The 16,630-nt window shown below is 45.3% G+C and overlaps 1 protein-coding gene across 1 annotated transcript in view; it reads right to left on the bottom strand.

Moving 5' to 3' along the window:
* The window catches only part of CFAP100 (cilia and flagella associated protein 100), a 45,733-nt gene extending 29,385 nt beyond the window's left edge, over positions 1-16,348 (bottom strand). Inside the window, exons 1-3 of the mRNA XM_025046476.1 lie at positions 15,950-16,348; positions 14,906-15,013; positions 5,791-5,868 (exon numbers count right to left, since the gene is read on the bottom strand). Coding sequence (XP_024902244.1) covers positions 5,791-5,868; positions 14,906-14,954 — 127 coding nt within the window. The 5' untranslated portion in view covers positions 14,955-15,013; positions 15,950-16,348. The remainder of the gene's footprint in view (positions 1-5,790; positions 5,869-14,905; positions 15,014-15,949) is intronic.
* Between the last annotated feature and the right edge of the window lie 282 nt (positions 16,349-16,630).

Here is a 16,630-nt window from a genome sequence, read left to right as displayed (position 1 = left end):
TTTACTTATATGCGGGATCTAAGGAATAAAAAGAACAAACTAATCAAAAACAGACTCACAAATGTAGATAATTTGGTGACAGACAGAGGGGGGTTTGGGGGGTTGGGAGAATGGAGTGAATGGTTAAAGAAGTACAAATTAGTAGCCGATGAATGGCCACGGGGATGGGGAGCACAGCATAGGGAATGCAATTAGCATTAATACATTGGCTAGGTGGAGGGTCAGGGGAGTGAGGGAGCAATTGGGGAGATCATTTTACTAACTATATAGATGTCTAACCAATGTACTGTATACTTGAAACTAATTAAAATTTTAAAAATTTTAAAAAAGAATATGATATAAAAACACTTTGAATCAGCTGCTGATAACTATTTTGGGGGTATTTTCTTCTAGTATTTTCAACACACATTGTTAATAATTTCACATCTTCCTTTTAAAAATATAAAAACCATTCTATCATCAGCAGAAATAACCAATTCTTTGTGGACCTTGTAAGCAAATATTAAGGGCTGCAGTGATGCACTATGCCATCAGGATGCACTTGCCACGACATGAGTAGCAGCCATAGTGCTGCCCTGGACATCTCGAGGACATCACTGACCACTGCTGACTGGTTCTTGAGAACTGATTTTCTGAAGGGAGACTAGAGGCCAGGGGCAGTGAGCAGTTTTCAGGCTTCAGAAACTTATGCTGACCTGCCTTCCCGGAGGCCTGTCTCATTTTACACCCTCACCAACAGAAAAAGGGTGCTGTTAAAGGGATTCGAAGTCATGATAGTCTCAAAATACCTCCACATAAGATACTTATTACCAGGAGAAAAGGAGCTTTACAATGGAGAAAGCTGGCAGACTCCACCTTGCTCAAGAGATCAAAGAGAGACCCTAGCACATTACTCAGACATTCCTATCTAGGATGCTTCGTCTGCAGTCTGTCCTGAGGAGGGATTGGAAAAGCTCAAAGTCATGGACATTCTATAACATCTTTGCACTATTCTTTCAATTTTTCAGTAAGATTTAAATCCTGTCAAAGTCGAGAGTTTAAAAAATTGAGTTATGTTCAGAATGAGGAGAATAAAGATTATCTGCTCCTTGGCCCAGCTGATGGGAGAAAGTCAGAGGGGCATCCAGTCTCTCCTTAGCTTGGCTTCTGAGGAGGGAGCAGGGCCTGCACTGTGCGAGGAGGTGGCCCATGACAGGGAGGAGACGGCACATGGATGGTGCCGGTCCAAGGTCCATCGGGGATGTCTGGACAGGAGGGACAGAGGTGGTTCAGAGGCTCATGCACTATGGGAGGGATGGGAGACTATCACCAGGACTTGTGCAGTTTTAATTTGGAGAGTGGTTTCTTGTCTCATGCCTAATCATGATTTTCTTTTACACACTGACTTTGATACTGACAGAATCCAGGAGAGACTGTAAAAGGGCCTGTCAGCCTCAGGAGGCCAGGGAGATAGATGAGAGATGGTGAACTGGGCACATGGATTTTGCCCCCCATTGGGTGCCCTCAATCCCCAGAAATGACATAACATACATTTAGAAATGGCATTAAAGAGAAGGGGGCAGCAAAAGCTGATAGGGAGCTTTGGGGGAGGGAAGGCAGACAGGGTGCGGTTAAGAGGGGAAATGCAGTCCAACACAACTCCAGGAGGAGGCCCTGGAGGGCGGGGTAGCTCTGGGTGGCACAAAGGGGCAGGGGGCCCTGGACAGAATTGCCACAGCCAGTTACCTCCTCAGTCCTCGCCTCTCTCTTGTTCCCAGTTCCTGGCCAGCAACCCAGGGAGATACGTTTGCCCTAAATTCAGAATAGTGAGGACTGAGCTTGGGTCAGAGTGGTGGGGCAACTAAGTCTATATGTCCCCAAACTGACTGGTAGTGTGCATGGGCCACACATCCTAGTCTCCATCAGAAAGATTAATTATAATAGCTAGCAAGCACCGAGTATTACCCTGGGCCAGAATGAGGAACTTACATTACTTAACCTGTAAGATGGGAATCATTGTTACCCCTAATGAGGAAACTGAGGCAAAGAGAGGTAAGAAGCTCACCCAAGGCTCCATAGCTGTAAGTCGCTATGTGGAGACTGGCTCTGGAAAAATTTGCATTTGCAGTAAAGTGAGTAGGGTATGTTTAGCATCAATGTGAAGAAAGCCAATGTGTTAATGTGAAGATGAGCCCATTTTTATGGCAATCATTTGAAGCAAATCATCCCAGAAATGCAAAGGTAGTTTAACATGTATAAACCAATCCATGTAACATACACTATAACAAAATGTGAGAGAAAATTATATGATCATTTCAACAGATGCAGTAAAAGTATTTCATAAAATTTAAAACTTATTTTGAATAAAAGTCTTAGCAATCTAGGAATAGAGGGGACTTCCCCAGTCTGATAAAGGGAAGTAGGGTGGGCTGAGAAATGGCCCTCATAAATGTCCACACCCCAATCCCCAAACCTGTGACTTTGTTCCCTTATTGGTAAAGGGGACTTTACAGATGTGATTAAGTTAAAGACCTGGATATGGGGATCTGGGATTACCCAGATGGGGCACTTGATATAATCATAAAGGTCGTTATAAGAAGGGAGCATGAGGGTCAGAAACAGGAGGAGGAAGAGGTATGACAACAGAAACAGAGGTCATGAAGAATGGAAGATGCTACCTACGCTGCTAGCTTTGGAAATAGAGGAAAGGGCCACCAGCCAAGGAATGCAGTCAGCTTCTAGAAGTTGGAAAAGGCAAGAAAAGGATTCTCCCTCAGAGTGTCCAGAAGGAACATAGTCCTAGAACACACCTATCCTGTAACATTCATTTCAGACTTCTGACCTCCAAAGCTGTAGGATAATATATTTATGTTGTTTTAAGCCACTGAAGTTGTGGTAATTTGTTACAGCCACAAAAGGAGATAAATACAGGTACGTACAAGAAAGCTCTAGGTGAAATTTTGAATGTTTTCTCGATCAAGGAACAAGACATGGATACCTATCTTTGCACTTCTAGTCAATGTTGCAGCAAGGTTAGAAAAAGAAATTAATGTATAGGATTGGAAAAGAAGAGAAAATAATGTCATTCAAGGTGACATGATTGTATAGCAAAAAAATCCAAAGAATCTACAAACAAAATGGTTACAATTAGATCAATTAGAAGATCTTACTGCGAAATTGAAATAAAACTTATAGAAGATACAATAAACAGAGATCTTCATGAACTTGGGGATCAGCAAAGAATTTTAAAAGAGGACGCAGAAAGCACTAACCGTAAGGAAAGGATTGTTAAAATGAACTGCATTAAAATTTGGAACTCTTGTTCATTAAAAGTTACCACCAAGAAAGGCAATTCACACAGTAGAGGAAGGTATCTGCAATGCTTAGAACTAGCAAATGTCTTATATCCAGAATATATAAAGAGCTCCTAGAAATCATTAAAATAAGATGAAAGACAACCCCATAGAAAAGTGGGCAGTAGAGAAAAACAGGCACTTCGCAATACAGAATCATCAATGGCCTATAATCAGGTTGGTCACGAGGGAACATGAGATACTAACACATATCCTAATGACTAGGTAGTATTAAAAGAATCAACAACGTGTCAAATGTTGAAAAGAATGTGGAGCAATTGGAACTCACAACTGTTAGTGGGACTGTGAATTGGTACAATTTCCCTGGAAAATTGTCCAGCTTTATCTACTAAAGTTAAACATATGACCAGCAATTCCATTTCTTTGTATACACTCAAGAGAAGTGGGTGCTTATGTCCCCAAAAAGCATGTGTAAGAATATTCATAGCAGTATTATTTGTAATAGCTATAAACCAGTAAGAACCTAAATGTTCATCAGCTTTAGAAAAAAATAATACATTGCTGGCATATGTGCACAATAGAATACACAGAGCAACAACAAAGAAGGGACTTCTGCTACATGTGTCTCACAGACATGATATTGAATGAAGAAAGCCAGAACCAAAAGAGCACAGAGCGATTCCATTTATGTGAAGTTTGAGAACGGATAAATGATTCTATGATAGTAGAACATTGGCCATCTTTAGGGGAAAGGGCAGATGGTGAATAGGTGGAGGGTATGAAGTTGTATACATTTGTCAAAACTTATCAAACCATATACTTGAGATTTCTGCATTTTACTGTATATGAATTATATCTCAGTGAAGAAACAAAACAAATCCAACATCCAGACCCTTCACCCTTAGTGTAATGAGCAGTTCAGCACAAGCATCCATGGGTAGAAGAAAGTACTGGGTGACTAGCTGGTGGAGATCTGTGATGGCCACCACTTGAACCCACTGATCACAGCATGGCCAACAGTGAGGCAGCTAGATGAGTGGGCTTTTTATGAAAGGTGGTAGGAGGCACGCAGCCCACCTAGGAAGTAGTCTGTGAAAAACATGGAACATGTATCCTATCAAGCATCTAATGTCCAATTAAAGGAGACATGGGGAACAGAGAAACAGTTTCAATGACAGCACTAGGAAGAAGATATATCACAGAAGACATTCTACAGGATAATTAACACCATTTCTCAACAACTAAAGGCACAGAAGATGAAAGGACATAGGGGAGTGGCCATGCTAGATTAAAAGAGACTGAAGATGTTCCGATCTTATTTGAATCCTGATTAGAATGAATTATCTATAGGAAGACATTTCTGTGGTCTGGCTAACTTCATTGTGAGCTTATAAGAAAATGTCCCTATTTTTGAAAAAATGCACATTGAGGTATGTAGGGATGAAATGGCACATCTGGATTTTACTTTAAAATATTTTGGCAAAGACTGAAAAAAAAAAAGAGACAGAGAAAGAATAGATGAAACAAATGTGGAAAAATCTTGTCTACTGTCCAATCTGGTGATTGGCATGTGAGTTCATGTGGGTTTGCTGGACTTACTCTCTACTGGGCAGGTTCAGATTTTTGTAATTAAAAGAAAGAGGAAATGGGAGGCTGGGGTGAGCTGAAGGGTAGGAGCTCAGCCTCTGAAGGACAGGCTTAGGGAACATGCTCACATCTGCACACTTCTGCAGAAGGATCAGACTGGCCCGTAAGCCCAGGGATCCTGGGGGTGGGTGGGGGCAGTGCAGGAACCAGGAGGGAGTCTGAGAAGCCAGGGTATGGAGCAACAGAACAGGGGCTCAGAGGATGAGGTACACACACAGCTAGCTGCCTACTCTTCTTCCTAACAAGTGGCAGCCATGTGCCTAGCTGAAAAGCTACACTTCTCAGACCCCCTTGCAGATACTGATGGCCCCGTGACAAATAGAATGTAATCAGAAATTATTGGGTGGGGCTTCTAGGGAGGACCTTTTCCCAGGGAGGACTGAGTTGGCAGGTGGGCAGTTTTGCTCTTCTCTATAGTCTTTCTCCCTGTCTGAAATGAGATGTGATGACTGGAGCTACAGCAGCCATTTTGTGACCATGTGACAACCTTGTGGTTGAAAGCCCTATAGATAAAGATGGTATAGGAGAAAGAATTGGGACCTGGTCTCCTGGATGATTTTGTAGAACTGTTATTGGTAGAGCCTCATGGGGCCCTGCATTACCTCCCATGTTTCCCATTACTGGAGGGAAAAAATCCCACTTTGTTTATATTCCTGTTATTTCAAGTCTCAGTAACCCATTTCCTAACCACTAGACCAACAGGGAACACTCAGTAACCCATTTCCTAAATGGAAACAGAAGCATTTCCCACTGCCCTTCACACTAAAGACTAGGTCTGAAGGTGTCTGGGCCTGAGGGAGAAAGTGTGCCTCCCACCACCTGGGACTTCAGCTCCCAGCTCCAGAGATACCTTTGCCTTTTTTCCCATGTTTCTTTTTTTCTTCAGTGATTGAAAAAGAACCGTTGTCTGTGTTTTCCAGGGTGTTCTCTGGGGAGACACAAAAGTGAAAGTAAATGACTTATTTTGTGATATCTATGAATACAACATGAGGCCATGGAGAGACTCAGACATACTAGGGCTCCAGCCCCAGTGCCCTCACTTGCCTAGTGAGTGGGCTTGACAAGTCACTTGGCTTCTCTGAGCCTCAGTTTCCATATCTCTGTTAATCATGCTGGCCTTGCTGAAAAGTTGTAAGAACTGTGCAATAAAATGGCCACAAAAGTTCTTAGCACATGTGTCTCAGCACATGTGTCTGGCACATTTTTTGTGCCTTCCTTTTCATACCTTTCAATTTATTCCTAGCAGCACAAGACCATTATACAGAGAGGTCATGGGCACTAAGCCTCTGTCTTTCACCCTGCCAGCGCTTTTGCTTGAGCTGCCCAGTGCTTCTGTCAAAGTTGCACCAGAAGACTTAGAGAATCCCATTTCTTTGTTGTTCTCTCTTCAACTGATACCCACAGGGAAGGCCCCACACTTCCACTCACCCCAATTTTTGTAGCTTGGAGTTTTCAGTCTATGCCAGCCCAGGAGAGTAGCCAGCTCAGAGGGCAGATGGGGTGGGGGTTGCCAGAGTGTGTGGAGGTGTGTTTTGGTGGGCAGCTCTTGGACCAGCGTTGGGGAGGGTGACCTGGGATGATAAAGGAGAAGTGAGGGCCTGGGAGGTATAGGGGATATGATACCAAGGGCCAGGCCCTGACTAGATGGGTGATGAGGTATGAGAAGACTGAGTAAGAGAAGAGTCCTGTGGGACTGGCAGGAAGGTCAGTCAAATGCCTTCAGGGCCAAGCAGCATATATAATGGTTAAGGAAAAGTAGTAGTAAGGAACGATGAGGCCTGTGGAGAACTTGGGCACAGGTTGCTGAATCTTTACTATTTTCTCTCTTTCTTAGTGACTATATGGTTAAATTTCCAGGGAGTAAATTTTAATTAACCATATTATAAAAATCAAAAGACACCATTATGATTTAAATAGACCAAAGCTGAAAACAAACAAGCCAAAACTCTAATAAAATTTAATTTTTTCTTAATTAAAAAAACAATGCACATATGTAGCAAATTTTCTAACAATGCAGGCTCGATGTGTTGACATGATGATAAATCCTTACCTGAAGCCCTCATGACCAGACAGATTTTTGTCTATCTACTCAGAGGTATTTTATGCATACACACATTTAGATCTCTCTCTCTTTTTCACTTAAAATGCATCTGCTTAGTTGCTAAAACATAGATAAACCTTGAGTACATCATACTAAGTGAAAGAAGTCACAAAAGGGCAAATACTGTATGATTCTACTTATATGAGGTCCCTAGAGGAGTCAAATTCATAGAGAGAGGAAGTAGAATGGTGGTTGCCAGGGGCTTGTGGGGAGTGGAATGGGGAGAGTTAGTGTTTAATGAGTACAGAGTTTCAGTTTTGCAAGATGAAGTCAGTTCTGGAGATGGATAGTAGTGATGGTTTCATAACAGTGTGAATGTACTTAATGCCATTGAATTGGACAAGTGAAAATGCTTTAAATGCTTAAAACTAAAAATGCGTAAATTTTGTTATGTGTATTTTACCACAATTTTTTAAAAGTTTAAAAAAATACATCTGCTCATGCACAAGGCTCATCACTACTCAGCCAGGTCTCCTGGTGGACCCTGACGGTGTTTGCAAACTTCTGCAATGGCTACTCTGTGTTACCAAGCTGAGCTGGACTGTTTCCCACACACCTGGGACTTTGTCAGTCTGAAAAATGGCATCTCGGTTTTGATTTGCATTTCTCAATTATGTATGAGATTGTGTTGTTTTTAAGATGTTAATTATCCATTTGCTTCTCTCTTTCTATTAGTATCCTTTGCCCTTTTTTTCTGTTGGGATGTTGTAGTTTTTAAATGATTCTTGAGATCCTTTATCTATTAAAGGATACTGGCTCATTTGCTTGTCAAAGCTGCTGAAAATATTCTTCCTTCAGATGTTCTGTCAATTAACTTTGAACTGTTTATCATATCTTTTCTTGACAGGACATTTTAATGTTTGCTTAGTGAAATGCTTCGGAGTTTTGTGTCTTACTTAGAACGGTATACCAAATCTGGAGGTTAAATACATTTTTAAAATTCTTCTGTTTACAAACATCAAAAACAGATTCACAAATATAGTGGACAATTTGGCGACGAACAGAGGGGAGGGGGATTGGGGGCTGGGAGAATGGGGTGAATGGTTAAAGAAGTACAAATTAGTAGTCGATAGTTGGTCTCAGGAAACGGGGAGCATGGCATAGAGAATGCAGTTAGCATTAATATGATGGCTAGGCGGAGGGTCAGGGGAGGGAGGGAGCAATTGGGGCGATTGTTTTACGAACTATATAGATGTCTAACTAATGTACTGTATACTTGAAACTGATTAAAATAAATAAATTAATAAAAAACCTTGTGATAGTAATAGTGGCCAAGCACTACCTTACTAGAATGGCTATAATTAAAAACAGAAAAGAAAAGAACAAGCATTAGCATTGCTCTTGGAAATGGGGATGTAAAAGCTGGGTGCAAAACATCCTCATAAAAAGTGATAAAATATACACACACTCTGGGCAGTGGGAGATCTGGTGTGAGCTCCAGGCATCAAAATGTACTCACACCTTTCAAATCTCCAATACAGTACAGCGTGGGTTCTGCTGCTCACAGAGAAGAGCTGCCAGTTCTCTGAGCAAGCTGCCCTTAGGTCTCTCGCTGACCTGCTCCTCCCCACCCTAAGCCATCTCTCCCCAGAGCCACTTTCTCTGCACTCCTCGGGCTATAGTTTCCTTCCAGCTGCAAGAGGGGCAGGCCACTGCAGTGGGACCCCATTCTCAGCCCTCCTTCTCTTTCGCTTTGGGACTTAACACTTACTTCCCTGTTGCCAGCGCCCTCCTGTCTCCCACTTCTCCAGCCCACTTGTCCTCTCCCTAGCTTTGGGCATCAACCTCAGTGAGGACTTGTCTGTCTTCCTTGACCCCCTGCCTCCATCTCAGCAGAGGATTTGGGTTTCAACCTTTGTACCAGGGCATGCCACAGACTTTCCCCGCTGTCTCTGGGCCCTCAAGCTCTTCAGAGCTGCTTCTCTTTCTCTCCAGGCTAGAAATATGCCCAGGTAGGTCCTCCAGATCCTCAAAGGCTCTTAATGCAGCAGTGACATCTCCTGGAATTGGTTAGAAACGCAGAGTTCCAGGTCACCCAAACCTACTGAGTCAGAGTCTACATTCCCACCAGCTTCTGAGGTATTTTAAACACACAGTAAAGTCTGAGAACTCCTTGAGCACTAGCTCTGTGTCCCATCTTAAGCTTGATGCTAGAGTATACGGAAGCAATACCAATTTACTGAGATTTAACCTTGTCCAACAGAATCTAATTAATTGTAACTGGAAAAGAGAAAGACACCTGCGGGGGGTGGGAACCATATCAAGTATTCTAGGAGGATGGGGAGGGCTGTTCTTCCTAAGTGGAAGAGAGAGAGAGAGAGAGAGAGAGAGAGAGAGAGAGAGAGAGAAAATCTAATGTTTTTTGGAGACTTTCATTTGAATTTGCACTAGAGTCCAAGTCCTAATTCTGGTTTTACTGACTGATTCTTAACATGAAATTCTCTGATCTGTTGCCAAATACATGCACTCACGCTAAGTATCACACAATCCTATCCCCCTCCCCTGCCTTGTGCTGGGCTCAGTGTAGGCATGGGTCCCTTATCCTCTTTCTGCCAGGGTGAAGCAGGAGATGCATGAAAAGGAGAGAAGGGTCAGGGTATAAGAACCCAGCTCCCTCTCGACAGGTACTGTGGTGGCTGCCTCCATCCCCTGAGGCTTGACTGCTCCCTGTGGAGTCAGCCTCTTCATATGGGCAAGCCTTTTGGGTTGGGGAACTAGTCTCTCCTTTGCCCTCAGACCCGGGGTGGGCAAGGCTCTGGCAGTTACCAGCATCACATGGCCTTTCAATGATTCCGGACCCCTAAATAGACCCTTCGTAGTGGCCTCCTGTAGCATAAGCCCCGACAGATTTTTTCTGTTTTGTAATGCAAGGTCCTGACTTAAGATTTTATTGCTGAGGCATCCATTTCAAAGCGGCATCCTCTTTAAAGACAGCTATATCTCAAATAAACACATTGCCAGCAACACCACAAGATAAACAGCCAAGCCACCTTCCCCACCAATGTTTCTGTTTAAGAGGTCTTGGTTGATTTCAACAACTGACCATGTGGGCTACTTGTTTGTTACCCCTTCTCTAGGTTTAAATTCCTACTCCTGTTTTAAATTCACTAATAAAGAGAGCTCTTAGAACCCTAGGCTCCCACCCTCAACCCCAATAAAAGTAGAACCCCAGGCCCATGCATGCCTGCCTGCCAGCAAGTTTTTTTTCTCTCTAACTGTGACTTTGCTGTGTGGCCCCAGGTGTGCTGTGTAAGTTTCAGGTCCTATAAGTAGTAAACCTTTTTTTCCCCCAAAGTTTCTTGATGGTTATTGCTGAAGGGAGTCCTGCAATCAGAAGAATCACAACGGCTGACTAGTCATAACATTGGTTATTGTCAAATAAAGTAATAGACAGAGCTACTTTAAAATAGAGCAAGGAGCTGCCATGTCAAAGGAATTGTCTTGCATGTCATACCTCAAATCTGTGGAATGTTAAAAACAGAGCAAAATAACTTTCGGACTAGACCTAAGCAACATTGTGCCCCTAAAAACTGTTTGCAATGATAACAAGAAAGCAGATATTATGACTACCAGACTGAGGACTACAGGACTGAAAATTAAAAACATTATTTAGAATTAACATCACCATGTTATGCTATCTACACCAATAGAAATGCCTCCCTTCTATTGATGTGATTGTTCCCTTTCCCTTTCTCATATATACGCATTGCCTTTGTCTCCTAATTGGAACACTATTTACGGTTTCCGCCTGAATCAGTGTATCCTGAATAGCTATTCTTATTGATCTCAATAAATGCTAGTTGCCTCTCACTTTGAAAGTCTCCTTTATTTTTAGGTTAACATTATCAATAGGCATATAACAGTTCCTCAAATTACCCCACTTGCAAGGACCTCCAGTGTCCTGCTGGGGTTGTGGTAATGACTCTTCCCAGCTGGAAGGGCCCTTTCTGACCACTGTGTCCCTCTCTCTCATTCACAGCCACCCCCTCAGACCTGGCCAAACTCACCATCTCCACTTATCTCCCTTCAGCTCGTCCTCCCCCTGCCCCGGCCCTATTCTGGCTTCTGCCCAGTCTGTGACCCTGCCCAGATGTTCCTGCTTACTCTGCTGGAGGTTACTAAGGCCTTTTCAAGGTCACTTGCCCCTCAACATGTTCCTTCTCCTACCCTGGGTTCTGGCTTCCCTCTGGTCTGTCCAACTGCTCCCTCCATCTCCTTTACAGGGTCCTCCACACATCAGAGTTCTTCAAACTGGTCGAAGCCATTCTGTCCCTCTCTCTCTCCCTCCCTCCCCCACCTCTGTCCCTCTCTCTCTCCCTCCCCCGCCTCTCTCCCTCCCTCCCTCTCCCTCCATCTTGTCTCGTCCCTTCCCTTCCCTTCCCTTCCTTTCCTTTTCCCTCTCTCTCTTTCTCTCTCTCTTTCTCTCTCTCTCTCCTCTCTCTCTCTCTCTCTCTCTCTCTCTCCCACAGCTTCAATTTCCATCCATTTGCTGATAACACTGACAATCCCATCTATTTTCCTAACCTCCAGGCCTCCATCATCAATAGCAGCCTCTTCCGAGTCTCTACTTGGCGCAGTGCCAAGATGCCAAGGGGAGTGTGCCTGTTCTGTCTATGGAACACGGGCAGCCAGAGTGGCAGGAGTGGAGTGAGCACTGAGGGGAGAGCTGTATATTGCTCGTCCCTGCAAACTCTCATTGACCTCTGCAACCCCAGCCTAACATAGTGCCTGACACACAGTACGTGCTCAATAAACATCAAATGACTGAATAACTGGGCTAGCACAGTGCCTGACACATAGTTCATGTGGCTGGTCACTAGATTGGGCTTCGGATGGCCCAAATTTACAGCTCCCTAGGTGAAGTTTGAGTCACTTAAAACCATAATTCTTAAAATTGCCAAATTCAACTTCTGCCTCCAGCCTTCCCCACCCCCGCAGTCACACAGAGGAAAGGCCTGGCCACCTGTATGGTTAAGAAGTCTCTCTGGACCCCACACCCTTCTTTGACACTTCCAGAATGTGGAATGTGGACTTGAGGGGCAGCACACATGCTTGCTCAACATCTGCACCTGGTGAGTGAGACTCCTTAAGCAGAGATGAGACTTCCTCCCCACTCCCACCCCTGTACCCATAGCCTGGCCTCTTGTGAAATAAATACCACCACTCGATGAACACTCTCTGCCCCAGTGAGGCTCAGTCTGGGTTCAGGCCTGGATGTCAGGAGCCCCAAAGATGAAAGGACTAGCTGTAAGACAGGTGTGTCTCAACTGGCTCTGAATTGGGGTGGGGCAAGGAGGGTGTGGGGGACAGAGTTGGGGGCAGGTCCTGCAGCCCCCATCCCCACCATCCTTGACTGGAAGTGTCGGGGCCTGCTCTGGGCTTTCCTTGGCTCTTCTGCCAGGCCAAGGTCTCTATCAAATGTCCTCTATCCTCTGCATCAGGGGCAAGGCCTTGCCTAGGTCTTGAGGAAAGCTGTGGGCAAACCTGTGTCCTAGGGAATGGTGCCCCTAGTCATAAAAGTCATAAGAAATTGGGCATTCTCCCTGCTTAAACCCTTCCAATCATCTCAAAAGAGATACTCTTCTCTCATTTTCATCTTTTAGCATTGTTAGCGACAGATATCAAATGTCACCTCCTCCAAGAGGCCTTCCCTGACTACTTCTCCCATTTAAATTACCCTGTCACCTGTTCAATGCTCCCAGTTGTTTTGCTTTCTACCACTTTTTGGTTGATATAAATATAAACTGGTTTTTGTTTTCCAATGCCTGCCTCCCTCACTGCAATCCCAGTCACATAAGGGGAGACTCCATTGGTTTTACCTACCTCTGAATCCCCAGTGCCTAGAACGCATGTCTGCATACAGCTGGCACTTAATAAATATTTGTGAATGAAGAACAAATCCAGAGCTCACTCCTCTGAGTCAAATTCCAGCTAAGTCTTTGCCCAGATCCATTTCCTTGCTCTTAGCCTTCTGGCTAGGACTGGGGTCCAGATGCACTATCTGTACCTGGCTTAGACTTGGAGCTCAGTGTCTCCAAGCCCCTTACTGCCTGGGGGGCTAAGAGTTTTCCTAGTTTCCACCTTTGTCCCCAGTTCCTGCAGCTGAACCCAGACCTCAGGCTCAGCAATCCTCCTGGATCGAGCCCCTGGCTGGTGTGCCCCTGCCCAGGTGAACTTTACTTGGCTGCCTGGCTCGGCTCCCTGCTCAGCCAGGCCTGCCAATGTCCTGGGTCTGTCCGCTTGGTAGTGCTTGCTTGGCCTGGTTTCCTTTCAAATGTACAGACTCTCAACTGAGACCAGGCCACTCAGCTCAGGGAGGCTTCTTGTTGCATGTCACCTCCTAGGTAGGTAATACACCCAACCTTGAAAGTCACAGGGTATCCGCTATCACCACCTTCTGATACTATAGGATGAATCGATATAGTTTATAAAGCCTTCAGCTTTCCTGAGATAGTGCAATTATGTTGCATTGTGTGTGTGTTTAATTTGTTATCTGTAAACACTTCAAAGCTATTTTTTTTTTTTTTTTTGGTAACCCTGTTTCAGCCTTTCTTTATTTTTCAATTTCCTCTGGAGTATGGTGAGTGAGAGAGAACAAGTAAGCTCACACAGTATGATAGTGGGGACAACTGTTGACAGTAGCACATGCTTTGAAACAAGCTAAATACCCATTAACAGAGGACTGGTTAAATAAATTAGGATATAGCCGCACTATGGGATTACTATTCTGCTCCAAACACTAAAAGTATAAAGGAACTCTTGATTGTATGTGCACAGAGCACACTCAGAAGGATATGAGAGACACTGGTGGTGACACTGGCCACCTCCGAGGAGGAGACACTAGGTGTCTGGGAGCAAGTGGGGCTAGGCTTTTCACAAGGCGGGGCTTTGAACATGCTTTTGAATTTTGAACCTTGGGAATACTTTACCTATTCAAAACCAACTTAAATTAAAAGCTGAAAGTGATTGAGAGTATATGACACAGTAGAAGGTATTGCCTGGTCTGCCCACCTCAGTCCAAGCAGACTCAGATGTACCTCAGCAGCCTCCTTCTGTGCCCTCCAGTTGGGAGCGCCAGGAAGCCTGTGTATGACTCTGGGAAGGCAGGGAGATGGTTATTTCACAGAAGGGCCTAGGGCCAGCTGGCACCTCCTCTGGGCTCAGTCTAGTAGCCATGGCTGTAGGAAAGCTCAGAGAGGCCCACCTCCACTGGTACCTTTCTCAACACCTATTATGGGGTGAACAGTGTTCCCCCCAAATTAATGTTTTTGAAAATTTGAAATCCTAACTAACTCCTAACACCTCAGAATGTGATCTTTTTTTTTTTTTTGAAATAGAGTCATTGCATAACTAAGATGAAATCATGCTGGGGTAGTGTGGGTACCTAATTCAATATGACTCCTGTCCTTAATAAGAATGAGATATTTGGAATACACACACACATAAGCAGAACTCCAAATGAAGATGAAGCCAGAGACTGAGGTGATAAGTCTACAAGCCAAGGGATATCAAAAATTGCCAGCAAACCACCAAAAGCTAGGAGAGAAGCATGAAACAGATTCTCCCTCATGGCCCTCACAAGGAACCAACCCTGATCTTGAACCCAACATTTTCTTGGACTTCCAGCCCCCAAACCTGAGACAATAAATCTCTGTTGTTTAAGTCACCAGTCTGTGGTGGCACTTTATTCTAGCAACCCTAGGACACTAATACATGGGGTTTCTAGAGAAACTGGAAAACTGAATTCTGCCTCATCCCCTGATTTAGAATCACCTGAATCCTTGATTAAGTCCAGATCTCACTGTCCCAGACTTCCAAGACCATTTTTGTTCTCTGAGAGACCCCACACCAACCTGGTACTTACTGTTGCAAGTCATGTCCTTGCAGACCATAGTAGACAGGACCTTGGACATCCTGGCAGAAGAACAAGGGCTTGCTGCAATACTTGATCTCGGCTAAAGGAGGTTCCAACCTGGGGAGTGACATAGTGCTTGAGCCAGATGGCCTCTAGGCCCACAGCTCCCATACCCCTCAGTGGCTGAGAACAGCTGGCATTTACTGAGGTCTCACCATGTGGCCAAAATCTGCCCCTCCCTGCCTCTCCCTCCCACCCCCACCCCCACTCCCACTCCTATCCTCTCTTCCTTCCCTGACTTGATTCTAGCTGTCCTGCCTAATCTTTCTGTTCCTAGAACTCTCCAACCATGGTCTGCCTCAGGGCCTTTGCATTTGCTGTCTCCATCCCCCCAAAATGTTCTCCCATACCCAGCTGTGGGTAGAAGGGTCCTCTCCCTTCAGGTCTGAACTCAAAGTTCACCCCTTCGCAGAAGCCTTCCCCCGACCCTCACCCCACCATATGATCTCACTTAATTTCCTTCTTTGCAATTACCTACCATCTTATTTAGCGCTTTAAAAAATATCGCCTATTTCCCCCTAGAATGTAAACTCTACGAGAACAGGGTCCCCCCGCCCTGATTTGCAGCGCGTGCACTCATCAAAGCACCTGACACGTCCTTAACATTGAGTGACTTTTCATTTTGCAGCAGAGGCAGCGAAGTAGAGGTTCAGCGAGCGAGGTGTCCAAAGTCAGAGTCAGGAAGGTCAGTACCTGAGATTCCTTGACTCCAAAGCTTGCGCCCTTCTAGACACATTCCTTCTATACTCCCCACAGACAGAAACCCGGGTGCCAGATTGGCGGGATGTGTGGTCGGGGCATAGAGCAAGGGTGCACAAGGCATGGAGTGGCAGAGGGATAACAAGGTGGGTGAGAAAGCAAGTATACTGGCAAGGAAAGAAAGGCAGGAAGTCTTGCAAAGGGGCCTTGCGAGGGGCGCCCGAAGGTCCCGCTCCCGGCCCTGAGAACATCACGATCCTGCGCACACCCCACCGCTGCCCCGCGCGCACCCACCGGCCCCACGCTCCCCGGCTCTCTCCGAAGCTTCAGGGCCGCGGTTCCCAGCTCTGCGCGCCCGGGCCTTCGGTTTACGTCGGCATGGCAACTGTTTTCCTGAAGGCTGGGACCATGATGTCACAAAGGATGAGGAAGCCGGGCCGCATAGGGGTGGGGCCTGTGGGCCGCAGGGTGGGGCGCCGGGAGGCCCAGAGTCGCGCTACTTCAGCTCCCCGGCACTGCCGGGACAGCGCCGGAATATGTAGTGAGCAGCAGTTTCTTTCCTCCGTAATCCATTATTCCGCTCTCCTGCTCTTTTTATTTCATTCCCTGATTCACTGATTCAATGTGTTCTTCCATATGCATGTAGTCTTTTCTGCGGAGTGGACCTCGCTTTCTCGAGGGGCGGCTGCGATTTCTGATCTGACTCTGTGATTCTGACTGGTAGAAGCTGAGTCACCTGCCTGCACCTTCTGTCTCATAGGCAGGAGTCTAAGAGTCCCTGCCTCCACCCTGGCTGCAAGGGAGGTGGGAAAGAGAGCTTCTACAGTGGGGCCGGGGAGTCCTCTAAACCCAGGAAGGGTGTTGAGGTGTAGGTGGTCTACCAGTGGGACAAGTAGCTTGTGTCTGTTCTCCACGGCACCTGGTCTCAGGTCGCTCCTGCAGCACTGACTCAATGTCTTTGTTTCTACTATTACC

The sequence above is a fragment of the Pteropus alecto genome, unplaced genomic scaffold (genome assembly GCF_000325575.1).
Source record: "Pteropus alecto unplaced genomic scaffold, ASM32557v1 scaffold124, whole genome shotgun sequence".
NCBI classification, from domain to species: Eukaryota; Metazoa; Chordata; class Mammalia; order Chiroptera; family Pteropodidae; genus Pteropus; species Pteropus alecto.
Note: the sequence above shows the minus strand (reverse complement) of the source record. Positions and strands in the feature narration are given on the sequence as shown.